Raw genomic sequence first — 27862 nt, forward strand, 5'->3', positions numbered from 1 at the left:
TCATCTCTTGGGTGTCTCCTCAGAGTGAAGGGGCGTGGAGGGTGTACTAAGGGGCTGAGAAGCCAGGTCAGCTTCGCCTGTTCTTGAGCCTTGGTGGATCCCCAAAGCAGGGGAAAAGAGGAGGGGGAGAGGTGGTTTGTAGCCCCTGTGGCTCCTGGGCACTCCGTTCTGGGTAATTTTCCAGCAGTCTCACTGAGAGAGGAACTGGGAGATCTGCAGGTGGCCTCTGGACTCACTTGGCCCCGGCATCCTCTTTCAAAGCCACCACTCATTTTACTGGCTAGGAGCCAAAGGTGTGGCCAGCCAGGCCGTATCTGGAGTCTGAACAAAGCCGTGTCCGGTGGCCTGGGGTCCACAGCCTCCTGAAGGCTCCCTGGCTACCTCCTCACTTTCAGCTACTTGGATTAGTTCTGGTTTATTTCAATCCACCCTAGAGGGACCGCTCCCTCTCCTTTCTCCCCTGCCCTAGCCTGTCCTTAAGTCATGGGCCCAGGGTTCACTTTGCAGCCCTCAATCAGGCTGCTGCCCTGGCTTGGCCTTTCACCCAGGAAGCTGGGGTCAGGTCCTCCAAGGCCCGTATGTTGGACTTGTGCAAGTCACATTTTCTCTAGGTCTTCCTGGGAATTATAGTCTCCTTTAGGAGTTGGGCAGGTCCCACTGGCTCTCAAAGCCCTCTCTGTCCCCACAGTAGGGCTGGCAGGAGGCCAGATCCTATGATCGGATCCCGTAGGTTCTCCCTGCAGCCTGTCCCTCCTGGAGCTGGCTTCTAGGCGCTCATGTCAGAGGGGCCTGCTGATCTCACCAGCTCTGCTCTCCCTCCCGCACTGCATCCCTAACCTCCCAGCGAGACCACACAGCCATTATTTAAGCCTTTGCCAGGGTGCCGATGTCAGTGTCCCAAGGCCACCCAGCAGGCCTGTCACTTGGACGAAGGTCTGTCTTGCTCTAAAGAGCAAACTGTAAGCCTGGAGAGATGGCTTAGCGGTTAAGGTGTTTGCCTGCAAAGCCAAAGGATTCCCGGTCAGTTCTCCAGGACCCATGTAAGCCAGATGCACAAGTGGGCCTATGTATCTGGCGTTCATTTGCAGTGGATGGTGGCCCTAGCATGCCCATTCTCTCTCTCTCTCAAATAAACAAATAAATAAAATATTAAAAAAAAAATAAAGAGCAAACTGTAAAAAAGGGTTATTTGTAGATCCTCGGCCGGATGCTCCCCTTCCCCTGCCCCAGTCCAGAAATGTCTAGTTTGGGCCCAGCCCGGGGGGGGGGGGGACTACCACTCTTTGCTTGGCGCTGGAGAAACTGAGTCCCAGAGAGGGCTCGAGAGCCGGCAGCAGCGTGCGACTGGGTTAGGACCGGGCTGGGGTTAGAGGGCGGCTGGGCGCAGGTTAGCGGCGCAGTCGGGGAGAGCAGGGTGCAGGCGAAGGGCGAGCGGGAGTGCAGACGCTCTCGGTGGGGCGGGACGAGGCGGAGCTTCCCCGCCAGGCCCCGCCTCCCCGGGGCGAGCTCCGTAGCCAGCCCCCACAGTTTCCGAAGAACTTTTCTAGGGCACCGGGCCACCTCGGAGGAGGCCCGGGCGGCGACGCGAGCGGGCGGCGGGAAGGAAGGGCGACCCGGAGGCCGGCAGCCGCGCCATGGACGAGCCGCCGTTCAGCGAGGCGGCTGCGGAGCAGGCGCTGACCGAGCTGTGCGAGCTGGACGCGGCGCTGCTGACCGACATCGAAGGTGCGTCGGGGCCCCGGGCCGGGCGGGCGGCGGCCCCGGTTGCTTCTTTCTCCCCGGAGTCGCTCGGGGTGAGTTTGGGCGGCGCGGTGCACGCGCGCGGCTTCCCGGGGCGAGTCGCAGCGAAGACACGTGCGTCTCCCGGTGTGTCCTGGGTCGGATCCGAACCCCACCCCCCCACCCCGGGGTTGGGGGGGAGGCGGCCGAGGCTGGAGTTTGGAGCCGGCGTCGCCGAGGCCCCGCCCAGTCTTGACGCTGTCCCGGGGGAGCGGGGCCGGCGGGTTACTCTCGGTCATTCCCTCGGCCGCTCGAGTTCAGCGGCGGCCCCGGGAGCTCTCGCGCGTGCGCACGGCGCTGCGGCTCGCTTTCGGGATGTCGGCTAAATGGGGTTCTCCAGTCCGCGCTGGGCACGGCTGCTGGGCACGCTGAGCTCCCCGCTCCGTCCCACGCACGGATCCCACGCCTACTAGGGCTTCGTAAACTCTGCTTGGGAGCCCGCAGCTCCCCCGAGCGCACCCGCCCGCCAGCGGATGTTTCGTGGCAGTGAGTTGCATCCTGGCGCGCAGGCTTGTGGCTCCTCGGGGTAGAGCGGTCAGGGAGAGCTCTTTGGGTCTTCTGGAGCTGAGAACTGAGACACAGCCTTAGGAGAGGCGGAAAAAGATGTTTCCAGGTCGAGGGCAAGGCATGGGCTCAGACCCTGAAGCAGGAACTAAGTTTGAGGCATTAGTGGTAGGCAAAGGTGGTGAGATGGGGAAAGCTGGCACGAAGCCCGGATTTGGGCCCAGCGCAGCTGCGGTGCCCGTTAACACTTTTTCTTGGCAATGCTGAGCATGGAACCCAGGGACTACAGCATGTTACACTGGGGCTCTACTGCCGAGCCACACCCCAGCCTTTTGACAGCTTTAAAAAATGTTTTTGTTTTTAAATTTATTTGAGAGACAGAGAGAGAATGAATGGGCACGTCAGGGCCTCCAGCCACTGCAAACGAACTCCAGATGCATGTGCCCACCTTGAGCAGCTGGCTTACGTGGATCCTGGGGAATCGAACATGGGTCCTTTGGCTTTGCAGGCAAGTGCCTTAACCGCTAAGCTATCCCTACAGCTCTTAACAGCTTTTAAAGCATCATTACATTTGCCCCTTTGGGATTCAGCCTCAGCACCCCTCCCACACACACAAGTGTCTATTTCGGGTGGACCATTCAATGATTTCTTGTGACCATCAATAGTCACAGAACGTTTCTGACCTGCTTATCCACCACTTTAAGGCTGTTTCGCACCTGCCTTTGCCCCAGCCAGCCATGAAGCTGTAGTGCTTATAATATTTTAGGACAGGGTCTGTGGGGTCACAGCCAACTGCACTTGTCGGCACACTGATGACATTCAACAATCATTTGCTCATCGAATCCTCTGCAATAGGACATCTAGGATGTTTCCTTCTCATAAACTGTAGCCATGGACATTCTGTGCCCAGATCCCGTTGACTTCCATAGCCTCTGGGAGAACTGCTCACAGACCTGGATGTGCTAACTAACCTTCTGCCAGGCTTGTGGCTTGGGCTAGAGACAGGTGACTTGGAGATGAGTGAGCCGGGTTCCCTGAGAGAAATGAAGGTGGACAAGTATCCAGGAAGGACTGGTGCCAGGATGGGGGCTCAGATTAGTGGTGGTAGGATAGGAGAAAGGGCATGCCAAGCTCGAGTTACGTTAGAAGTTCCCCCTGGGCACTGGGTGGGCCATTGTGACGTGAATAGGGAGCACGAACTGAGCACTTTCTTTGCGTGATGAACTATGTAGAGGAACTCAGGGAGTCCTCCCGACCACTGCAATTGATAGACTTATGACCTTCATCTTATGGGTGAGGGCCTGAGAAACGGGGTAAGTAACTTGCTCAAGGTCATACAGCCGTAGCAAAGAAAAGCCAGGGTTAATACTGGGCTACTAACCCAAGAATCTTGACCCCTGGGCTCCTGAGGATAGGGGCCTGGGGGTTCATCACAGAGGGGGACAGCTGTGTAACTGCCTCCTATGGTTAGCCCAGAGCAGCATTGCTCATGAGACTGGAACTTGGCAGGGGGAGCCAGTGAAGGCCTCAGGTCCTACTGGTCATTACTCACCTGCCTCCAACACATGTTTGTCAGGTGAATGCACCGTGAGGTGGGGCTGCCAGCTCCGGTCCTGTGTTCGAGTCCTGCCGCAGTGACCTCCCGTGAGCTCTTGCTAAACTCTGTCTTCCTTGCTCCTGGCGTGGGGCACTTGAGGCCCAGGAGAGGAAGTATGCACCGGGGAATGCACTGCCCCCTGAGGACCAGTTTATCAAATCTTGTACTGGTTCCTGAGCACCCAAGACAGAGATGGAGATAGTTTTGGTCGGGGCTGGCTCCCTTGGGGAGCCCAAAATCTCATGACTTGGTCTTCACCTGCGCCTGTCTGCAGACTGCCACAGCGGTCTTTTTGTTGGCCTCAGGATCAGCTCCGGTCCACCATAGATTGCTGGGCAAGGCCTCTCTTGGATCCCAACAACGCCCTTTCTTCATACTTCCTTGCTTCCAGCCACTGTATATTGGGACTGTGTTCAGGACGTTGATGACACGCCAAAATAATGATTCCACCCAAGTTCAGCTCGGTGGGGAACCAACCAGTCTCTTGGGCTTCCGGGAGCATGAGTGACAACCCCCAAATAACTGTGTCACTGCAAGTCTCATCCTAGCGCAGTGGTGGCCTCCTGAAAGCTGCCTCATGAAGTCCTCTCCTTCAGGTCACCACTTACATCCTATATACTCTGGTGGCAGGATACAAGGCTAGAATCCCAGGTGGAGGCCCATGGCCCTCCCCCTCCCAGCAGGAGGGAGTATTAACAGTTTTTTTTTTCCTTTTTTCATTGCTATGACTGTGTACCAAGCATTCTGTAGATCACCACCTACTGTGCCACCCACATGTGCCCACCGGGATGTGTTCTATATGTAGTCCCACCAAATACAGGCAGTCCTAGGAAACAGCTCTACAGTAGTTACTGCCCAGCTTCCAGCATATAACTCCACCAGTGACCTCCGAATAAAAAGCTCTTGTTGGGCTGGAGAGATGGCTTAGCGGTTAAGCACTTGCCTGTGAAGCCTAAGGACCCCGGTTCGAGGCTCGGTTCCCCAGGTCCCACGTTAGCCAGATGCACAAGGGGGCGCACGCGTCTGGAGTTCGTTTGCAGTGGCTGGAAGCCCTGGCGCGCCCATTCTCTCTCTCTCCCTCTATCTGTCTTTCTCTCTGTGTCTGTCACTCTCAAATAAATAAATAAAAAATGAACAAAAAATATTAAAAAAAAAATTAAAAAAAGCTCTTGTTTGGGCTGGAGAGATGGCTTAGCGGTTAAGCGCGCCTGTGAAGCCTAAGGACCCCAGTTTGAGGCTCGATTCCCCAGGACCCACATTAGTCAGATGCACAAGGGGGCGCACGCGTCTGGAGTTCGTTTGCAGTGGCTGGAAGCTCTGGCATGCCCATTCTCTCTCTCGCTCTCTATCTGCCTCTTTCTCTCTCTGTCACTCTCAAATAAATAAATTAAATAAATAAATACAAATCTTTAAAAGCTTTTGTTTAAGGACAGTATTCCAGACCTTGCCAAACTGTCCCTCCTTCAACAGTGCCCACCCACCCAGAACCCTGCCCAGTAGAGTACCCTTCTTGCTGGCCTACATGTCCAGAGTTCCCCAGGGGTAGAGCCTGTGCATGGCCTGTTGCGCCAGAGCTATTCTCTTGCTGCCTGCGTGTCCAGCCTGTCTAACTGAGGGCAACAGAAAGCCGTCCAGTGTCACCGCTGGTCACGGGAAGATTGCCCACTTTCTCTGAACTGCCAGGTAGAAGGTTCCCCTGGAAAGCAGACGGGGTAATCGCCTGATTTGCTGCCTTTGGGGGTGGGAGAGAGGGGTGCTGGGAGCGGGTCCATGGAGGCAGGCAGCCAGGTTACTGGGAGTTGCTTTCTGTCTAACATCACTTAGCCAGAAACAGCTTCCTGAGTAAGGTCGTTAGCTCCAAACAGAGGCCTGGGACCTGGACTTAGGCTGCTGGGGACTGTGGCCCAGGTTGGATGCTGTGCCAGCTGGAATAGGGCTGTCTCCTATTGGCAACATGCCTGTAGAAGTGCCCTTTAAATTTTTCTTTTGTGGGCTGGCGAGATGGCTTAGCAGTTAAGGCATTTGCCTGGGAAGCCAAAGGACCAAGATTCGATTCCCCAGGACACATAAGCCAGATGCACAAGGTGGTACATGCATCTGGAGTTCATTTCCAGTAGCTGAAGGCTCTGGCATGCCAGTTCTCTCTCTCTTTCTACCTCTCTCCCTGAAACAAAATAAATAAACAAAAATTACTAAAAGCAAAATTGTGTGTGTGTGTGTGTGTGTGTGTGATGCTGGAAATCTCAAGGTCCTGTGCATGCGAGGCTCGTGGTTTCCCATTGAGCTGGTGTTTGACCCTGTGCAGTGAGTAAGATCCATGGCCCACTGCTTCATATAAGCCCTTCTCTCCAGCCAGAGGGGCAAAGGAAACGCAGGTTCTGCTCGAGGTGTAAAACCGTGCAGCTTTGAGGGGGTCAGGCTCAGTTATGGAGGGGTCCATTCCACTGGGGAGAATCTGAGGCCTGGAGAAGCCTATTCTGGCTGTTCTTCCCACCTGACCCTGCACCACCACCCCAGCAGCTTCCCAGTAAGCTGTGTCCTACCAGCCTGCCCAGACCAGGGCTCCGGCCCACAGGTTCCCTCAGCTGGAAGGCTGAGGACCAAGCGTCTTCACATCCAGCCCTGCTGTGTGACCTTGGACAAATGGCCTGACCTCTCTGCTCTTTTGGTTCTTCTCAATGTAACAGACACAGTGATAGAGCTGGTTCCTTGGAGCTGTAGTGACCAGCTGAGCTAGCCAGAGACTAGCAAATAGTTGGCACTTCTGCCAGTGTTGTTAGGGTTATTCTAATGCTTTTTAAATTAAATCACAAAACCAGCACCTGGGCATGTTGGATTTAGCTTAGTAAATGTTAACAGCCCTGATCCAAGGAGGTGCAGGAAGTTTCCAGAGTGTTCCAGACTGTGGTTCTAAGTTCTGAGAATATACTGTGTGGTAGTTCTGACTCTGCATAAGAGGCTAGCCAGTGGCTTTGGCGCAGTAGCCTTGAGGGCCTGTGAGAGGGAACCTGGAGGCATCAGTGGAGGCCTGAGGGTTACTCCCACTTGAGGGTGGCAGGCATTGCCATCAGTTGACATCTCCACCACAGTGACTTGCTGCACAGGTCAAAGCAACCTTGGAAACAAAGAGAAAGTGCCTCTGGTCTTCAAGTTGCATGGCTTTAGCCTTAGGCAAAGTGCATAAAAACAAAGAAAGCCGGGCTGGAGGGATAGCTTAGCGGTTAAAACGTTTGCCTGCAGAGCCAAAGAATCCAGGTTCGATTCTCCAGGACCCACGTTAGCCAGATGCACAAGGGGGTGCACGCGTCTGGAGTTCGTTTGCAGTGGCTGGAGGCCCTGGCGCGCCCATTCTCTCCCTCCCTCCCTCTCTATCTCTCTACCTCTCCCTCTTTCTCTGTCAAACAAATAAATAAAAAAAAAATATTGTAAAAAAAAAGAGCCGGTGCTGGGGACACTGGGGCACAGGCTGGTGGGTCTGCTGGAGCAGCCTGCTGGCTTGAGTGGCGTGCTCTCTCCACCCCTGGCTCACACAGCCCTGAAGGGAGGGTAGACTTACAGGAGCAAAGGTACGACACTGATTTAGACTGAGAACAACTATCCAGCGGTAGCAACCACGCCCCACTCTGCCTCTGCACTGGACACATGGACCATTTGTTCGTTTACTTATTTATTTGCAAGCAGAGAAAGAGAATGAATGGGTGTGCCAGGGGCCTCCAGCCACTAAATGGATTCCAGATGCATGTGCCACTTTGTGCATCTGGCTCCAGCATAGGTACTGGAGAATTGAACTTGGGTAAATAGGCTCTGAAGCTAGCGCCTTGACCACTAAGCCATCTCTCCAGCCCTGGGCTATTTTTTTAATTAACTTTTTTTTTTTTTTTTTTTTGGTTTTTCAAGGTAGGTCTCACTCTGTCCCAGGCTGACCTGGATTTAACTGCATAGTCTCAGGTTGGCCTCGAACTCACAGCGATCCTCCTACCTCTGTCTCCCAAGTGCTAGGATTAAAGGCGTGCGCCACCACGCCCGGCTTAATTAACTTTTTATTGACAACTTCCATAAATATAGACAACATACCATGATCATAATCTTGTCCCAACACTCCCCTTTTACCTCTCCCAAATCCCCCCTCTACTGAATTCCTTCTTTCCAAACAGTCTTACTTCTATTTTGATGCCATCACTTTTTCCCTCCTGTTATGCAGGTCTTGTGTAGGTAGCATCAGCCACTGTGAGGTCATGAATATCAAGGTCACTTTGTGTCTAGATGGTAGCATTGTAAGCATGCCTCCCTTTCCTTTGACTCTTACGTTCTTTCCACCACCGTTTCCGTGATGGTCCCTGAGTCTTGGAGAGCGTGATAGCGATGTTGTACTTAGTTCTGAACATTCTATTGTCACTCTTTCTCAGCATTTTGTTGAGTTTTGAGTCACTCCAGTGCTCACTAGCATCGTAAAAGAGAAGCTTCTCTAAACAAAAGTGAGAGTAGCATTAGTATATGGGCATAAATATAAGTTTAGTGGGTATAACATATCCATTTAGGCAGACAATAGTACTAGTACTTTCCCTCCTAGGGCTTATGACTTCCCCAGCCATAGGCTTTTGATTAGGTTTTCAGCAGCAGGCGTGAATTCCCTTCCATGGAGCAGGCCTCAAATTCTATCAGGGAGAACAGTTGGTTTCCTCCATAACAGAAATGCCACCATTGTACCAGTTGGTACATTTTGCCTGGGGGCCAGCCATAAAGCTTGTAGGGTCCACTACTGCTTAAGACCATCACGTGGGCTATTTTTCACATCCAGAAGAATTGGTGTATGTCCTGGGCCTACAGCTCAGACCCACTGGGAGGGGTGGAAGGGGAGTGTTGGGAGAAGATTTTGACATAAGCTGGCATACATAAGCTGCCAAGTTGAAGATGCTAGTGCTACTTGCTTTAATATCACTGCATGCCAGGTAATGTCCAAGCTGTTGAACACACCCGTAGAAATAGGCCCAGTAGCATTCTACAGGGCAGCGGAATAGCCAGGCATGGTGGTGCACGTCTGTAATTTCAGCACTTGGCAGGGGAAGGTAGAAAGATCAGGAGTTCAAGGCCATCCTCAACTACATAGTGAGTCTAAGGTCAGCCTGGGCTACATGAGACTCTGTCTCACTGCACCCCACCCCACTTCCCCAAACATAAGCAGGACACTGTGGAGAGTGTCCTGGGCATTGGCATGAGGAGTGGCCGCTAAAAGGCAAGAGTCTAAGGTAACATCAGTGCGTGTTTTTGTTTGCCAGGTTATCAGAGGAGAGTGAAAAGGGCATTCCTGGTGGGGACAGCCTGGGCAAAGGCCAAATGGCATTCATGCCAGGACACCTTCAGAAAGCAGATGGTGAATGAAGGTTGTTGGGAACTTGCGAAATGAGCAAGGGCTGGGGGTGGCCGAAGCGTGGTGGCCGTCCTCATGGCTCTGCCGGGATGCTCAGTTGTTGCTCAGTGAAGTGGGGGCAGGCCACAGCGCTGTGTTGGCCCCTTCTATTCTTTCCTTGTGTGTGTGCAGCCGACAGTGATGAAGGCATGCTGATGCGCGGGTTCATTTCTGGCCTTGACAAGCTGGCAACACGGGTGGGCCCTGTGGTTAGCAGAACTGAGTCAGAGGCCCACATTCTCCTGGGCAGCTGAGGGATCGTGGGCGTTTGGCCCAGCTGGCTCTTTGTTTCCTTGTCCGGGAGAGGGCCTAACCCTTCTCGTTTCCCCCAACCCTTCTGTCCCGTGTGGCGTGGGACAGTTTGCACATTGCTCAGACCCCATGTTTCTGGCTCAGGTGCAGCCAGTCCCCTAGGCACTGACCTTGGCCTCTGTCGCCTCAGGCCTTCCTCCTTCTTCTCTGTCAGATTTTCTTCCTCCCATGTGGTCCTGTTGGTTCAGAACTTCCCTCGGGTGCCGCCTCCACAGGTGGGCCCCTCACCTCTACTGGCACTGCCTGTCTTCATCAGGGGGCTCTCACCGCCTGGATTTGTCTTTGTCCATACTCAACCGTGTCTTGCTGGAGTGGAAGTGCCCAAGGGGAAGGCTTTGTGCTGGGCAGTTGGACTCCAGTGCCAAGCGCGGGGCTGATGCCCAGCAGACACCTCGCAAGGGCCTCCGATCCTGTGGGAGGGGTGGCTGGAGCAGGTTTCCTGCTGGGCTCTGATAGGATCTGGGTCTGAGAGAGGGAGGAGGGGAGCCCAGCAGGTGGAGGGGCTGTCAGGGTCTCCTGGGCCTGGGAAGGTGGACCTAATGGAACGGCTGGTCCACCGAGGCCAGGCTCTGGGCCTCGCTTCTGCATCGCTCTGAGCACGTGTGGGAACTAACTGAAAGCTGTGTGTGTCCACGGCAGCACCATGCTCCGAATCCTGCAATGACCCACAGTCTGGGCACCCTGGTACGCCTTCCAGACCTGCTGTCCAGTTCCCAAATAGTGAGTCCCAGTCCCTCCTAGGGTAAGGCAAAGGGCTGTCCCTTCGCTAGTGCACTCTCATACATTTCTTTTTTTAATTAATTATTTATTTATTTGAGAGCGACAGACACAGAGAGAAAGACAGATAGAGGGAGAGAGAGAGAATGGGCGCGCCAGGGCTTCCAGCCTCTGCAAACGAACTCCAGATGCGTGCGCCCCCCTTGTGCATCTGGCTAATGTGGGACCTGGGGAACCGAGCCTTGAACCGGGGTCGTTAGGCTTCACAGGCAAGCGCTTAACCGCTAAGCCATCTCTCCAGCCCCTCATACATTTCTTGATTTACTCAAATCTGGCCCTATTAATTCTCCCTAAAAAAAAAAAAAATCAGAATCAAATACTTATAGGCTTGACCTCAGTTCTGCAACCTGCTCACTGTCTGGTTTTCCATTTCTATACCATTCCAGTTGTTATGGAGGGGCCACCTTTGTTGGAACCCTGCTGGGTGGTGGTGCTTTGTAAACCTCAGGATGCATAGGGAGTAGGGGCAGGAAGAAAGACTAGGTAGGTGCGCCCTGGCACGTGGCTGCAGATCCTCAGCGTGGCTGATTCTCGAGGAGGAGGCTGCCCAGCTGGCTCTTGAGTTTTCACCCCAACTCTCCACGTGGGCCACCAGCATCTGGAGAAATGAGCAATCAATAGGACCAGCTCCAGAAGACAGTAAGATGCAGGCCAGATGGTCCACAGCCTAGCCCAGGCTGTACCTACCCAGTGCCCACAGGCCAGCCCTTGTGTTGAGGTCATGTCTGTCCTTCCTCTTGAAAGACTCCCCCAATCCCTGCCATCTTTGGGGTCAGTAAGCAATGTCCTCTTCCCTCTTTACTTTCTTAGTCGAGACGGAGACAGAGCACAGGGCTGGGAAACATGAAAAGGCAGAAGGCAGGGTGGGGTTTGACACTGTGCTGAGTATGAGGCAAGCCTCTGCCTGTGGATGTGACATCGACATCCTCTGGGCTGAAAAACATGGAGAATGGAGTGTCAGAGTCAGTGGTGGGGAGCCTGGTGCCTAGAGTTGAACTTCCTGTGTCCTTTGAAAAAATACTTTATATTTATTTATTTGAGAGAGGGAGAAGCAGGGGGGGGGGGGAGTGTATGGGGACACCAGGGCTTTCTGCTGCTGCAAAGGAACTCCAGATGCATGCACCACTTTGTACAGCTGTCTTTGTGTGGGTAATGGAGAACCGAACCCAGGCCGGCAGGCTTTGCAAACAAGTGCCTTTAACTTCTGAGCTCTCTCTCCAGCCCTTCTGTCCTTTTGAGATAGGACTCCTCCCTGTCTTGAGTGAGGACAGCCTCTCCCCAGAGCTGTGCTTGGTTTGTGTTTTGGGGGGACGATGGAATGTGAGCATACACAGGCCAAGCAGAGTGGGAGTGGGGGTGTCAGAAAGGATCTTTGAAACCTCTTCCTGTGAGGCAGTGAGGGAAGGGCATGAGGAGAGAGCCAAGGTGCTTGGGAGGAACACATGGCTGTGTTCTGGCTGAGGCTCCTGAGAAGGAAGAGAGGTGAGCCACAGGGACCCCAACACCAAGCAGCGCTGAGACCTGGCTGGGCCCTATTCCAGGCTGCGTGAGTGGAGGCTAGCCTGCCATCCTGGCTGTCAGATCTTGCTGGGTGGCTCACTTGCCACAGAAGCTGGGCTGCTTGTGTACACGTGCATATGTGTGTGTGGGGAGGGAGGATGGGAGAGCTTTTTACCTTTGTCAGAAGGGAGACAGACTTGGCAACTGTCAAGAACCCCAGAGCGTCACCCCTGCTTTTGCCTCCTGGCCCAGAGCCGGGGTCCTTTCTTGGCTGCTCAGGGCCTGACAGTGAAAAGTGAGTCAGGCTTCACCCAATGACTGCCGGGGGCTGTGAGACCTGAGATAGACCAGACCACACCTAACCCTGTCCTGGGACATCAGAGCTGGGGTCTGGGACACACTGGATTGTGTGATCTGGGGTAGGGGTTTCATGAGTGACAGTGATCTGGACCATCAGCTTCCTCTTTGGATTGGGGGTGCCCAGGAACAGGAAGTCCCTGCTCCCCAAGTGGCTAGCAACCCAGCCCTTGGTCTTAATCAAGCCCTTATTTAATACTAAAGGCTGCATCCCTAGCATTGTTGCTCATGCCAGGAGATGAGAAGTTTCCTTGTCCAGGAGAGGTAAACTGAGGCTAAAATGGTCCTGGTTAGCTGGGAGTGTGGTCGAGTCTGCGATCTGGAGCACCAGAGCTCCGGGGTTTGGACTCTCGCTTGTTCTGGGACCCCCGGAGCCCCGCAGTCCTGGGAGTGGGGCGAGGTAGTAACGGTGCCGCGGGAGCTGAGCGGAGCACTGACCGCTAGTAACCCCGGCGTCGAGCGGGTTAAAGGCGGACGCCCGCGAATAACCCCGGCCCCATTCAGCGCCCGGGGCTGAAACCCGAGCCCCGCCGCGGTCGGGGTGGGGCGGGGTCCTAATGAGGCGGCGGCGCGGCCGCTGATTGGCCGCCGGTGCTCACCCCATGCCCGGCCCGCGGCCCGCGGGGGCGGGGCGAGGGGCGGGGCCTGCGGCGGGGCGCGCTCGGCGGCGCTGCGCGGGCTTTAAAGCCCTGCCCGGGCCTTGACAGGTGAGGTCGTCGCGGGGTTCGCGGTCAGGGCCAGCCGCCTCGACGCCCCGGGGCGGGGGCGCGGACCACGGAACCATGGATTGCACATTCGAAGGTATTTTCTGAAGAACCCGGCACTGTTGTTGCTATGTTGCTACGGTCTCTCCCGTGGGTTTGCAATCCCAGGTTCTCACCCCCCGGCCCACCTTCCCACCCCGAACAGGTGTGGAGGTCCCGTCCGGTACAGCCCCCCACCTCCCCCCCCCGTTTCTACTTGCTGGGGAAATTGGCGGGTCAACCACGACTTCGGTAGCTACCTTCCAGCCCTGCGATCGACGGGAAGGGTGTGCTTAGGGATCTGACAGCACTATCTAAAAAATTGGGTTTGACCCTCTGAGTAAGGTCTGCCCACAGTCTGATCTGTTTGGTGGTTCTACTTTTTGTAGAGTATCTTGGACTCTCCAGGTAGAAGGTGGGAACCCAATGTTGTCCAGTCAGTTTTTCTTTCTTGGCCTCAGTTTTCCCATCTGTGATATGGGCTTACATGCGTGGGTATGAGAGGTGAGAGATCCTGTGATTATAAGTACTATATGAGCCAGGTGTGGTAGCACACACCTTTAATCCCAGTTCTGGGGAGGCAGAGGTAGGAGGATTGCTGTGAGTTTGAGGCTACGCTGAGACTTACATAGTGAGTTCCAGGTCAGCCTGGGGCACAGCGAGACTCTGCTTTGAAAAACATATGTATATATGGGGCTGGTGTGGTGGCATATACCTGTAATCCCAGCACCTGGCAAGCTGAGATATGAGCTGTGAGTTCAAGGCCAGCTTGGGCTATAGAGTGAGATTTAAGTCAGCCTAGGCTAGAATGAGACCCTATATTGAAAAAAAGAAAAAAGAAAGAAAGAAAGAAAAACACTATATGATTTGATGCTCTGCATAAACCTGGAGGACCCAGGAGGCTATGCCTGCTTTGCTTTGCTTTGCTCTACCTCTGTCTTGTTCTACCCATGGCTGTCCAGAAGTCTCCTCTGCAGTAATGTCCTTTTTTTTTTCTTTTTTCTGTTTTTGTTTTTTGAGCTAGGTTCTCACTCTAGTTCAGGCTGACCTGGATTCACTATGTAGTCTCAGGGTGGCACGGAGATCTTCCTACCTCTGCCTCCCGAGTGCTGAGATTAAAGGCATGCACCACCATGCCCAGCCTTTATTTATTTTTATTTCTTTTTTTAATAAAGAGACAGAGGGGGAGAGAGAGAGAGAGAGAATGGGAGCAAAGGGGCACACCAGGGCCTGTAACCACTGTAGACAAACTCCAGACACATGCACCAGCTTGTGCATCTAGTTTATGGTGGGTACTGAGGAATCAAACCTGGGTCCTTTGGCTTTGCAGGCAAGTGCCTTAACCGCTAAGCCATCTCTCTAGCCCTGCAGTAATGTTCTTGTATGGTTATCAAACAGTAGCATTGTGGAGACCCCACTTTGCTGGGCAAAACTTCAGGCAGCATTGCCAAAAATGACTAAGCCTTTTATGTTTGCAGATGAGGAAACTGAGGCCCGGTAATAGGAAGTCATTGGCCTAGAGTCCAGCTCAAGTGGTGGCTCAGGCAGGGAACTTGAAAGTACTGAGGGTCCCCTAGGGTTGTACTCATGGATCTTGTAGAGTCCTTTGACCCAGAAGGTGGTTTCCTCGAGTGGGTTAGAGGGCCCTGGGCTGAGCCAGCCGAGATGCCAGTCGCCAGCTAGGGGAGAGGGCCTGTGGCCAGGCTGAGGCCAAGGCAGGGAGTTTGTCCCAGTCTGTGAGAGGAGGAAGGGGTCAGGACAGATAGCACTTGGCTTTTGTAGAGGGGAAACCAAAGCCTGAATGGCCGGACCTGGGTCCTGAGGCCACTTGGCTGAAAGCAGAGCCTGGGTTTGTGCCCAGAACACACAGAGGCACATTGACTGGGTATGTGGCCAGCAACTGGCTTGGCCCCAGCCCTCTGTCTGTCCTACTGAGGAATGGGTTTGTGATAACAGCTTTGCTGCAGGGTCAACAGCTTGGCTTTTCCAAAGACCTAGGTTTGGTGTTCACTGCATGTTCTTAGGCTACTATGGCTCTTCTTGAACATCAGTGTCTTTAAAAAAAAAAAAATTATTGCCAGGTGTGGTGGCACATGCCTTTAATCCCAGCACTCTGGGGCAGAGGTTGGAGGATCACTGTGAGTTTAAGGCCACCCGGAGACTACATAGTGAATTCCAGGTCAGCCTGAGCTAGAGTGAGACCCTACCTCGAAAAAAAAAAAAAAAAAAAAGAGTTAAAAAAATATTATTTATGAGCGAGAGAGAGAACAAATAGGTGTGCCAGGGCCTCTAGCCACTGCAAACAAATTCTAGATGCATGTGTCACCATGTGCATCTGGCTCACGTAGGTACTGGGGAATTGAACTTGGGCTCTTAGGCTTTGCCAGCAAGCTCCTTAAGCACTAAGCCATCTTCCCAGCCTCAGTGTCCTTTCTTACCTCCAAAGACAGGTGCATGTATTCCTTTTGAGTAGGGGTAGTGGCTAGTGCTGAGGGCATTTGGGTCAGATGGGCCTGGACTTGGTAAAACCTTAGGCCAGCTCCTTCTCTTGACCTGTGAAATGGTCCCGGTTGGGCCTCTGGACTCCCTTCTATGCTGGGTGAGGCTGGCTTTCGTTCAACAAGAAGCCAGGTAGGTCCTGGAGTTGAGTGTTGATGGAGGCCAAAAGGTGGGAGAAACTTTTTTTTTTTTTCTTCTTTTTTTTAGGACACATTCATCATGATTTTATTTTTATGAATATACAGCAGGGGCTTAAGAAATGGCTTAGCAGTTAAGGACGCATGTTCGACTCTCCAGATCCCACATAAGCCAGAGGCGCAAGGGTGAGGCAAGTGTAAGGGCACTCATGCCCACTAGGTGTTACAAGTGTCTGGAGTTCGACGGCAGCGGTTGAGGCCCTGGCACACCACTTCTCTTTCTTCCTTCTGTCTCTCTCTCTCTAAAAAATAAAAAATAAAAAAAAAAAGAAAGAAAGGAAATGTAAAGCAGGGGCTGAGGAGATGACCTAGTTAAAGGAGCTTATTTACAAAGCCTGCTAGCCCTAGTTCAGTTCCCCACCCACCTGTTTTCAGTGACAAGAGACCCTGATGTGCCCCCCAACACACACACATAGAGAGAGAGGTACATACATGTGCAAATAATAATTTTTAAAATATTTTTATTAATGTATTTGTAAGCAGAAAGAGAGAGAATGGGCATGCCAGGGCCTCTTACCACCGCAAATGAACTCCAGATGCATGCGTCACTTTTTGCATCTGGCTTGACGTTGGTACTGGGCAATTGAATCCAGGCCATCAGGCTTTGTAAGTAAGCACCTTTAACTGCTGAGCTATCTCACTATTTTATTAAAATAATTTATTAAAAACTATGAAAAGCTGGTTGTGAAGCCGGGCATGATGGCACACACCTTTAATCCCAGCACTTGGGAGGCAGAGGTAGGAGGATCTCCGTGAGTTTGAGGCCACCCTGAGACTACATAGTGAATTCCAGGTCAGCCTGGGCTACAGTGAGACCCTACCTTGAAAAACTAAAAAAAAAAAAAAAAAAAAAAAAAAAGCTGGTGTGAGCAAGGTGTTGTGGTGTACACCTTTAATTCCAGCACTTGGGAGGCAGAAGGAGGAGGATCACTGAGAGTCCAAAGCCACTCACACTATATAATGAATTCCAGGTTCAGCCTGGGTTAGAGTGAGATCATACTTCACAAAAACAAACAAAGGCTGGAGAGATGGCTTAGCAGTTAGGGCACTTGCCTGTGAAACCTAACAACTCATGTTGGAATCTCCAGGTCCCATGTAAGTCAGCCAGACAGTGATGCAGGTGTGCAATGTTGCATTGTGCACGCATATGTCTGGAGTTCATTTACAGCTGTTGAGGGCACTGGCATGCCCATTCATTCTCTCTCTCTCTCTGTCCCTCTCCCTTTTTTTTGCCCGCCCTCTCTCTTTTTTAGCGGGGGTCTCACTCTAATTCATGCTGACCTGGAATTCACTATGTAGTCTCAGGGTGACTTCAAACTCACTGCGATCCTCCTACCTCTGCCTCCGGAGTACTGGGATCAAAGGTGCGTGCCACCACAACCGGCATCTCTCTTGCTGTCAAATAAAAACAAACAAAAAAAGCCGGGTGTGGTGGCGCATGCCTTTAATCTCAACACACGGGAGACTAAGATAGGAGGATTGCTGTGTGGCCAGCCTGAGAGTACAGAGTGAGTTCCAGGTCAGCCTGGGCTAGAGTGAGATCCTGCCTTGGGGGGGGGAAATACAAGAGACAAAAGAAAGCAGAAATAAAGCAGAAAGCTCTTGAGTTGGGAGAGGTCCCAAGTGGGTAATTCCAGGAAAGTTTCCTGAAGGGCTTTTCACCACCACCTGGCAAGCACTTGGAGGCCACAGTGCAGTGTAGATGTGTGTGTGCACATATGGAGGGACTAAGGTGGGTGTCTCATGAAGACAAAACCTGGGCTGCCCTGATGCCATCATGGCACACAAAAACAGCAACCCTGCCAGGTGAGTTGGCGCACGCCTTTAATCCCAGCACTTGGGAGGCAGAGGTAGGAGGATCATGGAGTTCGAGGCCACCCTGAGATTACATAGTGAATTTCAGATTAGCCTGGGCTAGAGTAAGACCCTACCTTGGGGAAAAAAAAAAAAAATCAGCTACTCTGGAAAACAAACAGATCCAAAGATAGAGGACCTACCTAGCTCCCTAAAAGTTCCTTGGTTTGTGCTGGAGCTGGAGAGGTGGCTTAGCGGTTAAGGCGCTCGGTTAAGACGCTCTCCTGTGGAGCCCAAGGACCCATGTTGTACTTTCCAGGTCCCGTGTAAGTCAGACACACAAGTTGACGCAAGTGCACAAGTTCGCACATACGCGCAAGGTGGCGCACGCATCTGGATTTCAATTACAGTGGCTGGAGGCCCTGGTGTGGCAATTCTTTCTCTCAAAAAAAAAAAATTACAGGCTGGAGAGATGGCTTAGCAGTTAAGGCGCATGCCTGCGAAGCCTAAGGACCCAGGTTTAATTCTCCAGGTCCCAAATAAGCCAGATGCACATGGTGGCGCACGCGTCTGGAGTTCGTTTGCAGTGGCTAGAGGCCCTGGCACACCCATTCTCTCTCACTCCCTCTCTCCCTCTCTCTGTCTCTAGTAAATAAATAAATAAAAATAAATAAATATATATATTTTAAAAGTTACTTGGTTCTAGGCAGGGTGCTTTGTTTTTTTGCTTGCTTGCTTCTTTTTTCTTTTTGTGCGTGCATATTATGGGTGGTGATGTGTGTGTGTGTGTGTGTTGTTTAACATGCGTTTGCTGATGTGGTACCTGGGCACACACGTATGGAGGCCACAGGGAAACATGGTTATCTCCCTCTCCCACCTAATCACCCACCGGCTTTTCCCTTCCTGTGCTCCTCCTAGGCCTAGGGTTATAGACTTGCCTGGCCCACGTCCAGCTGTTTATGTGTGTTCTGAGGGATTTGAACTTGGGCAGTTTCAGGCCCCCTCAGGCCTTCATATTTGTACAGGAAGTACAATCTGGCTGCTGAGCCATCTTTCCAGCCTCACCGCTTGCTTGCTTTTAGAGATAGGGTTTTGTGATGTTTTCTAGGCCGGCCTTTGAAGCCTGGGCACAGCCTCCTTTGTAGCCAAGATCACAGCATTGCCATGACCGGCCTAGACCAGGGTACTGTCTGCCTTGTGCATAGTTGGAAAGACTGCCTCGCTCCGCGTGGTCACTAGGTGCATGCTGAATGAGTGAATGTGCTATGTGCTGTGGCTGTGGACCTTAGCAGATATCAAGTGAATGTGAGCATTGGGGTGATGGCAAGAGCTCAGCCTTTGAAGCTGCCATTCTCATCAGGGCCCAGGCCTGAGGTGGGCGAGTCAGAGCCCAGTGGTTCCTGCCCTGTTTTTGCAGGCTACGCCAGGTATGGGTTTACACCTCACAAGTGTCTGTTTGTGGGTGGCTAGAGCGCATGCCCGGACCCTGTTCGGAGGGGCCAGCCTTGGCACTGCTCTCACCGTCACTCCTGTACCTTCTTCTCCTTCCCCAGACATGCTTCAGCTCATCAACAACCAAGAGAACGACTTCCCTGGCCTGTTTGATGCCCCCTATGCTGGGGGTGGAGCCGTGGCTACAGACCCCACCAGCCCTGGTGCCAGCTCCCCTCTGGAAGCCTTCCTGGGGGGAGCACCCAAGGCGGCAACTCCACCCATGTCCCCTCCACCATCTACACCCACTGCGTTGAAGATGTATGCGTCTGCGCCCCCCTTCTCTCCTGGATCTGGAATCAAAGAAGAGCCGGTGTCACTCAACATCCTGCAGCCGCAGCCGCCAACCCCGCAGCCCCCGCCAGGGGCGGTCCTGCCTCAGAACTTCCCTCCGCCTCCCCTGCAGTTCAGCCCTGCCCCTGCTTTAGGGTACTCTCCTGCAGGCTTCTCAGGTAAAGGGGTTGGTGGCCGGATGGGACAGTGCGTTGTGAGAGGAAACGTAGGAAGAGGGGCTGCCGTGGTCTTCGTGAAGGAATTTGCAGGCTTTAGAAGTCAGTTGTTTTTTTTTTTCTTTTTAATTAAAAAATATATATTTGGGTTGGAGAGATGGCTTTGCGGTTAAGATGCTGGCCTGTGAGGCCTGGGGACCCATGTCTGACTCGCCAGATCCCACATAAACCGGACGCACAAAGGTGAGGAAAGCACAAGGTGGCACATGCCCACTAGGTGGCACAAGCATCTGGAGTGTGGTTGTAGTGGCTGAGGCCTTGGCATGCCAATTCTCTCTCTGTCTCTCTCTTGCTTTCTATCTTGCTCTCTATAAAACAATATATACATGTGTGTGTGTGTGTGTGTGTGTGTGTGTGTGTGTATGTATGTATGTATGTTTGCATACATCTTTTTATTTATTTTGAGAAAGAGCAGAGAGAGAGAATCAGTGTTCCAGGGCCTCCAGCCACTACAAACGAGTTCTAGATGCGTGCTTCACCTTGCACATCTGGCTTACTTGGGAGCTGGAGAATCGAACCTGGATGTTTAGGCTTCACAGGCAAAACGTCTTAACTGCTAAGCCATCTCTCCAGGCCACAAGTCAGGTCTTTGTTTTGCATGTGCCCTTGGGTCAAAGCTTTACTTTCCCCCAATGGCCCCAGGCGGCATGTGGGCATCAGAGCTCAGGCAGGGGTGTCATTATGTCAAGCCTGAAGACAGAGACTGGCAGGGAGGACACGAGTAGGTGAAACAAGACCGTGCCCACAGACCCTGGTTTTGTCTTTTCAGGGACCCCTCCCAGTAGCACCCAGCAGTCGCTGCCTGGCCTGTCTCTGGCTTCTGCTCCCGGCGTCCCGCCAATCTCCTTGCACACCCAGGTGCAGAGCGCAGCTCCTCAGCAGTTGCTGCCGGCCGCAGCGGCCCCTGGAACAAACACTGTGACCTCGCAGATACAGCAGGTCCCAGTGAGTGGGTCTGGCCAGGCGTGGAGGAGGGAAGCCTTGGCCTGGATGCCACTCACAGCCAGGCCCCTCCTGTCCAGGTTGTGCTGCAGCCGCACTTCATCAAGGCAGACTCCCTGCTGCTGACAACGGTGAAAACGGACGCAGGGGCCACAGTGAAGGCAGCCGGGATCAGCGCTCTGACTCCCGGCGCAGCTGTGCAGGCAGGCCCCTTGCAGGTGGGCAGCGGAGGTGGGTGGAGAGCAGAGGGGCTGCATGCATGCGCAAACACCTGGTGACGTGTTCTTGGCCCTGTAGACCCTGGTGAGTGGCGGGACCATCCTAGCCACGGTGCCAGTTGTTGTGGATGCCGACAAGCTACCCATTCACCGGCTGGCAGCCGGCAGCAAGTCCCTGGGCTCAGCCCAGAGTCGTGGCGAGAAGCGCACAGCCCACAACGCCATTGAGAAGCGCTATCGTTCTTCCATCAATGACAAGATTGTTGAGCTCAAGGACCTGGTGGTGGGGACTGACGCGAAGGTATGGCCAGAGGTCTGCATAACGCGGGCCAGGGCAGCCAAGAGGTGGGCTTGGGCTGAGCCTTGTCAGATAGGGACGTGGGCATCAGTCTGCCTAGCCCTGGGCAGTCCTGTCTACCTGCTTTACCACAGGCATCTTGCATAAAGGAGGAGTTAGTCTAGACACTGTGGGGTGCCATGGTGATAAAACAGACAGAAATCCTGTCCTGGACGGACTCGATGCCATCGTAGAGGGGATATTGGATGGGTTTTGAACAGAATAAAAGCGAAATGCTAAGGAAAGGAGAGGGATGGTGAGAGTGGCAGATCTAAATTGAGTAGCCAAAGAAGGTTTCGCTAGTAAAGACGTGGAGGAGGTGAGGAGGGTGTCAGGTGGTAATAAGATAGCAGCGAGCCAGACACTGAGTAGTTTACATAGTGATTTCTATTTTTACTGTTACTTACTAAAGAGAGAGAGCGAATGGGCACACCAGGACCTCTAGCCACTGCAAGCAAACTTCAAATGCCTGTGCCGCCTTGTGCATCTGGCTTTACATGGGCATTGGAGAGTTGAACCTTGGTCCTTTGCCTTTAGGGCAAGTGCCTTACCCACTAAACCATCTCTCCGGCCTCAGATATCTTTTTTTTTTTTTAATTTTTATTTATTTATTTGAGAGTGACAGACACAGAGAAAGACAGATAGAGGGAGAGAGAGAGAGAATGGGCGCGCCAGGGCTTCCAGCCTCTGCAAACGAACTCCAGACGCATGCGCCCCCTTGTGCATCTGGCTAACGTGGGACCTGGGGAACTGAGCCTCGAACCGGGGTCCTTAGGCTTCACAGGCAAGCGCTTAACCGCTAAGCCATCTCTCCAGCCCCAGATATCTTTTTTTAAGGAATTTTTTTAGTTTTATTTATTACTTATGAGAGACAGAAAGAGAGGCCGAGAGAGAAAATGGGCACACCAGGGCCTCCAGCCACTGCAAACGAACTCCAGACACATGCGCCCCCTCGTGCATCTGGCTTCCGTGGGTCCTGGGGAACTGAACCAGGGCGCTTTGGCTTTGTACCCAAGTGCCTTCACCACTAAGCCACCTCTCCAACCCTACATAGTCATCTTTCTCTCTGCCTTGGAGAGTAGGTACTATTAGAAGATATCAGCAGAAAGGAAGAGCCGGCCAGTACCAAGGTGCTGAGGGAGCCGGGACATAAAGTGGCTCTTTGCGTTCTTGCTAGAGGCCTGCCGCCAGGCCCAGCTGGCCGACTGCCTTCTCCCTCTCACTCCCTGCAGCTGAATAAATCTGCCGTCTTGCGCAAGGCCATCGACTACATCCGCTTCTTACAGCACAGCAATCAGAAACTCAAGCAGGAGAACTTGAGCCTGCGAACCGCCGCCCACAAAAGCAGTGAGTCCCGGCCTCCCTCGCCCTCCCCCGCCTCTGGCCTCTCTGTCCCTGTCCAGGCTTGGCTCCGGCCCCACCCTACCACGGGCCCCTCCTTCAGCTCAGTCCCTTGACCAGCCCCTGTTTTACGCCACAGAGGGCTTTAACTCGTGGCCTCCGGAGGCTAGGCCGTGTCCCAGCCCTGCTCCTTGTGCCCGCAGAATCGCTGAAGGATCTGGTGTCGGCCTGTGGCAGTGGAGGAGGGTTGGACATGCCCACAGAGGGCATGAAGACTGAGATGGACATGCTGACCCCTCCCCCTTCGGATGCCGGCTCCCCCTCCCAGAGCAGCCCCTTGTCTCTTGGCAGCAGGGGTGGTGGCAGCAGCAGTGGCAGCAGCAGTGACTCTGAGCCCGACAGCCCAGTCTTTGAGGACAGCCAGGTTGGACCCTGCAGCACAGCCTTTTCCCCTCATGAGATTTCCTCTGAGTTCCAGACGTGGGTCAGGAAGAGGCTCTGCAGGGACCTAGATGGGATTTCTGAGGCCCTGGAGTCTTGTGGGGTCCCAAGTCTCTTCAGCCCCTTGTCCCCGGGGCTGACCTGATTCTATCCTCCCTTTCACCCCTCCCCCTGCCCAGGTGAAGGCCAGTCAGCTGCCTCCTCAGCATAGCCCTGGCATGCTAGACCGCTCTCGCCTGGCCCTGTGTGCCCTTGTCTTCCTGTGTCTGACCTGCAACCCTCTGGCCTCACTGTGCGGCCAAGGCCTTCTTAGCCCTTCCGGTGTTGCTGCCAATGCCCACCATGGTCCTAGGCGCAGTGTGCTGGAGGCTGAGGGCAGAGGTGGGTCAGGTTATCCTGGGCGTCATTTGGAGGGACCCTTGAAGCTCTGTGTTTCTCAGGAACTGTGTCCTTAGTCTTTCCCCCTGCTTGCAGATGGCCCTGCCTGGACCCAGTGGCTTCTACCCCCTCTGGTTTGGCTGGCCAATGGGATACTGGTGCTGGCCTGCTTGGCACTGCTTTTTGTGTATGGGGAGCCAGTGACCCGGCCCCACTCAGGCCCCGCAGTGCATTTCTGGAGACATCGCAAACAGGCTGACCTGGATCTGGCCAGGGTAAGGGACTGGCGACGGAGGAGAGGCAGAGCAGGGTCCCCAGGCTAGAAGGGTGCTGGTGTCCCTCCTGCTCCCTGATTTCTGGGTGTGCTGTGGACCTGCCCTTTACTCCACCCCTAGAGCCCCTCCGACTCTGGGGACCTAGAGGGGAGACTCTTTGACAGTACCTCATGGAACAACCTTCTCCCCAGGGGGACTTTGCCCAGGCTGCTCAGCAGTTGTGGCTGGCCCTGCAGGCTCTGGGCCGGCCCCTGCCCACCTCACACCTGGACCTGGCCTGCAGCCTGCTCTGGAACCTCATTCGACACTTGCTGCAGCGCCTCTGGGTGGGCCGCTGGCTGGCGGGCCGAGCCGGGGGCCTGCAGAGGGACCGCAAGCTGAGGGTGGATGCGCGTGCCAGTGCCCGAGAGGCGGCCCTCGTCTACCATAAGCTGCACCAGCTGCACGCCATGGGTATGGCCAGGGGGGAAGCTGGGTTTCAAGTGTTCCCACCCACCTTAGCGCCGCCCAGCCTCATGCCACACCTCCTTTCCAGGGAAGTACACAGGAGGGCACCTCACCGCCTCTAACCTGGCACTGAGTGCTCTGAACCTCGCCGAGTGTGCAGGAGATGCCGTGTCCATGGCAACGCTGGCAGAGATCTATGTGGCAGCTGCCCTGAGGGTCAAGACCAGTCTCCCAAGGGCCTTACACTTTCTGACAGTGAGTGGGGAGACGAGCCGGCCAGGGCTTTGTCTTGGTAGCTCTCCCCTTCAATAAGCTCCCTGGGCAAGGGGCTGCACTGGATGTAGCAACTGGCTACCAGGTGGTTCCCCAGGCCCTGCAGGGGTCCCTGGCCGGGTCTGGGTTTGAACCTTTGCTCGGGGCCAGTGTGACAATCCAGCTCCCTTCCTCCACAGCGCTTCTTCCTGAGTAGTGCCCGTCATGCCTGCCTGGCACAGAGTGGCTCAGTGCCTCCTGCCATGCAGTGGCTCTGCCACCCTGCAGGCCACCGTTTCTTTGTGGATGGGGACTGGGCCGTGCGCAGTGCCCCGTGCGACAGCCTGTACAGCTTGGCTGGGAATCCAGGTGCTTTCTCACCCCGTTCCTGTCCCCGATGTTCGGTGCCTAGTCCCCTTTCCCAACGGTCACTGTCTCTTGCATCCGTGGATGTCGCTGCCCACCTAGCTCATCTGGCTCTGGGGGGGTTGCAGCTGGGGTTGCGGGAAGGCTGCCAAACTTCTGAGGCTCTTTGAAGTTAGGAAGCAGCATGAAAGTTGGAGGGCAGTGGGTGGACTTGGGAGGTAACCCCAAGCCGCAGCATTATGGTATAAGGAAGGGATATAGGGTGGGGTAGAGCCTGGGCAGGTGTGTCATCAAGTAGGGTAGAGCTAGCTTCTCTGCTCCACTGCCCTGTCCTCTTCAGGGCAGGAGCTGGGTGCCTACCCACCACCATCTACCCATCTCGTGGGGCCACCAACACTTCAGACCAGCTCTTGGCGGAGCCCCAGCCAACCCAGGGAAAAGGGCTTTGGTATGGCTAGGGGACTGTGGAGAGAAGGGTGGCCTGACTCCTGTCTCATCCCCCCACCTCCGCCCATAGTGGACCCCCTCGCCCGAGTGACCCAGCTATTCCGTGAACACCTACTGCAGAAAGCACTGAGCTGTGTGGCCCAGCCCAGCACCGGTGCAGCTGATGGGGACAAGTGAGTGTCCCTGTGCCTCTCCCAGGCATGACTCTCCACCAGGGAGTCTGGGAAGGACCTGTTGGGGTGGCCAGAGGGCTGCTGTCTGCATCCCTTGCATCCTCGGGACCTCTCTGGGTCTCACTTTCCCCTGTCAGCTGACAGGTGTTGGTAGCCCTTTGTAGGGCATAGGATCAGGGTATGTTTTGTTGGGCAGAAGGGAAGGTCACTGTCCCCTAGGGCCCCCAGAATTGCTGCCATCTATCCTGACAGTCGGTCCTCTCCTGCCCCAGGGAGTTCTCAGACGCCCTCGGGTACCTGCAGCTGTTAAACAGCTGTTCGGACACTGCCGGGGCCCCCGCCTGCAGCTTCTCGGTCAGCTCCAGCATGGCCACCACCGCCGGTGAGCCCCACACCCCTTTCCTGTGACCCCCCCGCTGCGCTCGCCCGGGTGCGGTGTGGCCGAGAGTCAGGCGCCCCCTCTGTCCTCGGCAGGCACGGACCCTGTGGCGAAGTGGTGGGCCTCGCTGACGGCCGTGGTGATCCACTGGCTGCGGCGTGACGAGGAGGCTGCCGAGCGGCTGTACTCGGTGGTAGAGCATATGCCCCGAGAGCTGCAAGAGACCGAGTAAGCGCCCCGCCAGGTCTCCCCCACCTGATGCCGGGCCTCCCCTCCCAGCCTCTCGCCCAAGCGTGCACTTGGCAGGGGGTCTTGGGGGGAGGGCCTGTGGCCTGCTCTGACACCCTGTGTCTGCCCCTGGTCCTGACAGGAGAGCCCTGCCCAGGGCAGCTCTACACTCCTTCAAGGCTGGCCGGACTCTGTTGGGCCGCAGAAAGGCCGAGTCTGCTCTGGCCAGCCTGGCCATCTGTGAGAAGGCCAGTGGGTACCTTTGGGACAGCCTGGCCACCCCACCAACTGGCAGCTCCATTGACAAGGTGAGGGGGTGGGGTGGGGGCCTGGGCTGGACCAAGGTCACAGCTGTTTTACTCCTGGTCATTTTGGAGTTAGTCCTGAGCAGCGCCAGACGGGGAGCTGGCCCCACCTTGGGTTTTTGGCTAAGGATTAATTAAGTTCAGAGGAGAGTGGTCTCAGCGTGTCTGCCACCAGGAGGAAGGGTGTGGTGAACAGCATGGCCAGGGCCCTCTTGGGGACCATTGTCTGGAAGGCCGGGGAGGGCAGCTTGCAGGCAGGTGGCCTCGTGGGGTCCCGGAAAGGCGGGCGTCCCCGCGGTGCATTGCTGTTGCATTGCATGTGTGTGAGGCGGGTGCAGTGCCTCGGCAATGCAGCCCGGAGTCGGCCCTTGGCACCGCGGGCCCCTTCTCCCCTGCCTGTCCTGGTGCCCTTGCTTCCCATGACCCCCTGCCTGCCCTGTGTGTCACCTCAGGCCATGCAACTGCTGCTCTGTGATCTGCTCCTTGTGGCCCGCACTAGCCTATGGAGGCAACAGCAGCCACTGGCCTCGTCCCAGGTGTCACCGGGGTCCAGCAACGGGCCCCAGACTTCTGCCGTGGAGCTGCGTGGCTTTCAACGGGACCTGAGCTGCCTGAGGCGGCTGGCACAGAGCTACCGCCCTGTGATGAGGAGGGTGAGTTTCCAACCGTAAAGGCAGCAGGTTGGGGGAAGGGGGTGTGGGGCTGGACTGAAAGCGGCCTGCTGCTCCTCCCTGTTTCTAGGTGTTCTTACACGAGGCCACCGCCCGGCTGATGGCAGGGGCCAGCCCTGCGCGCACACACCAGCTTCTGGACCGCAGTCTGCGGAGGCGAGCAAGCCCTGGTGGCAAAGGAGGTAGCTGCCTGTTCAGGGACGGGGAGGGGCCCCCCTCCTCCCGAGCCAGTGTGAGGGCTACTGAGGGCTGTGCCAGCATGACAGGTCTAGGGACTTGGTTACCCGATGGCACTGTCTTTTAATGAGAAATCATTTGGGGATAACTATTTATGGGATAGCCCCAGGGAAGGATTGCTCTGCATGGGGTAGCTTAGCCAGGTCCAAGCCCAGCTCCTAACGGAGCCTATACGCGCGCAGGCACAGCAGCAGAGCTGCAGCTGGAGCCACGGCCCACGTGGCGGGAGCACACCGAGGCCTTGCTGTTGGCGTCCTGCTACCTGCCACCAGGCTTCCTGTCGGCTCCCGGGCAGCGAGTGAGCATGCTCGCCGAGGCAGCGCGCAAGCTCGAGAAGCTTGGCGACCACAGGCTGTTGGTTGACTGTCAGCAGATGCTCCTACGTCTGGGTGGCGGGACCACCGTCACTTCCAGCTAGACTCCCGGAGGACACGATTTGCCATCTTGGTCTCCACTGTCCGTCTACAGCTCCACTGTCTTAGGGAGTGGGAGTCCCTCTAGGACCACCAGAGGGGCGAGACCCCCCCCCCATCCCAATGCTCTCCCTCCCGTGTCTGAGAAGCAGTAGTTATTAAGATGGTTCTGACCTCTGGTGGCCGATAGGGGAATTGCAGGAGCCCTGAGCAGGCCTTGTGACATCCTCTTGTTCCACCTTAGTGGCTTTTTTTTTTTTTTTTTCTGGCCTTTGTAAAGGTTAGAAAGCCCCTGGGGCATCTTGTCCCTCCCCCCCCAACACCTTTCTCTCTCCTGGGAAGGTTTGTACATAGTGTAGATTTGGCTGAGCTGCCTCTTGTGCAGCCATTGTGCTACTTTGACCTTAGCAAACTTTATTTTCTTAGGTTGAGAAGTTTTGTACAGAGAATAAAAATAAAATTATTTATAACCTGTGTTCTTGTTTACTTTGGGTGGGTGGGTGTATGCCTCACCTGATAATCAGCCCTGCTTTTTGGAGTCCTCTG

The 27862-nt window shown here is 54.8% G+C and overlaps 1 protein-coding gene across 2 annotated transcripts; it reads left to right on the forward strand.

Moving 5' to 3' along the window:
- Positions 1-1581: 1581 nt before the first annotated feature.
- Srebf1 (sterol regulatory element binding transcription factor 1) lies at positions 1582-27790 on the forward strand. Of its 2 annotated transcripts, none has more exons than XM_045131117.1 (19): positions 1582-1725; positions 19020-19409; positions 20236-20411; positions 20489-20626; positions 20706-20927; positions 22196-22310; positions 22508-22728; positions 22925-23126; positions 23220-23398; positions 23590-23851; positions 23934-24100; positions 24298-24466; positions 24981-25083; positions 25356-25465; positions 25558-25690; positions 25833-25998; positions 26448-26648; positions 26737-26848; positions 27086-27790. In XM_045131117.1, the coding sequence occupies exons 1-19, from the start codon at positions 1635-1637 to the stop codon at positions 27319-27321; spliced, it is 3393 nt and encodes a 1130-aa protein (XP_044987052.1). In that variant the 5' UTR covers positions 1582-1634; the 3' UTR covers positions 27322-27790. The 2 variants fall into 2 exon arrangements, with proteins under 2 accessions (XP_044987052.1, XP_044987053.1); XM_045131118.1 differs by lacking the exon at positions 1582-1725 and adding an exon at positions 12928-13034.
- The last annotated feature ends 72 nt before the right edge of the window (positions 27791-27862 follow it).

Source organism: Jaculus jaculus, chromosome 12 (assembly GCF_020740685.1).
Source record: "Jaculus jaculus isolate mJacJac1 chromosome 12, mJacJac1.mat.Y.cur, whole genome shotgun sequence".
NCBI classification, from domain to species: Eukaryota; Metazoa; Chordata; class Mammalia; order Rodentia; family Dipodidae; genus Jaculus; species Jaculus jaculus.

Bases quoted from the DNA above. Each gene is read 5' to 3' on its own strand.
- Srebf1 (XM_045131117.1), top strand. From the start codon at position 1,635: ATGGACGAGCCGCCGTTCAGCGAGGCGGCTGCGGAGCAGGCGCTGACC. The intron at 22,729-22,924 runs GTTGGACCCTGC...CCCCCTGCCCAG, and splicing joins CAGTCTTTGAGGACAGCCAG to GTGAAGGCCAGTCAGCTGCC. The intron at 25,084-25,355 runs GTGAGTGTCCCT...CTCCTGCCCCAG, and splicing joins GGTGCAGCTGATGGGGACAA to GGAGTTCTCAGACGCCCTCG.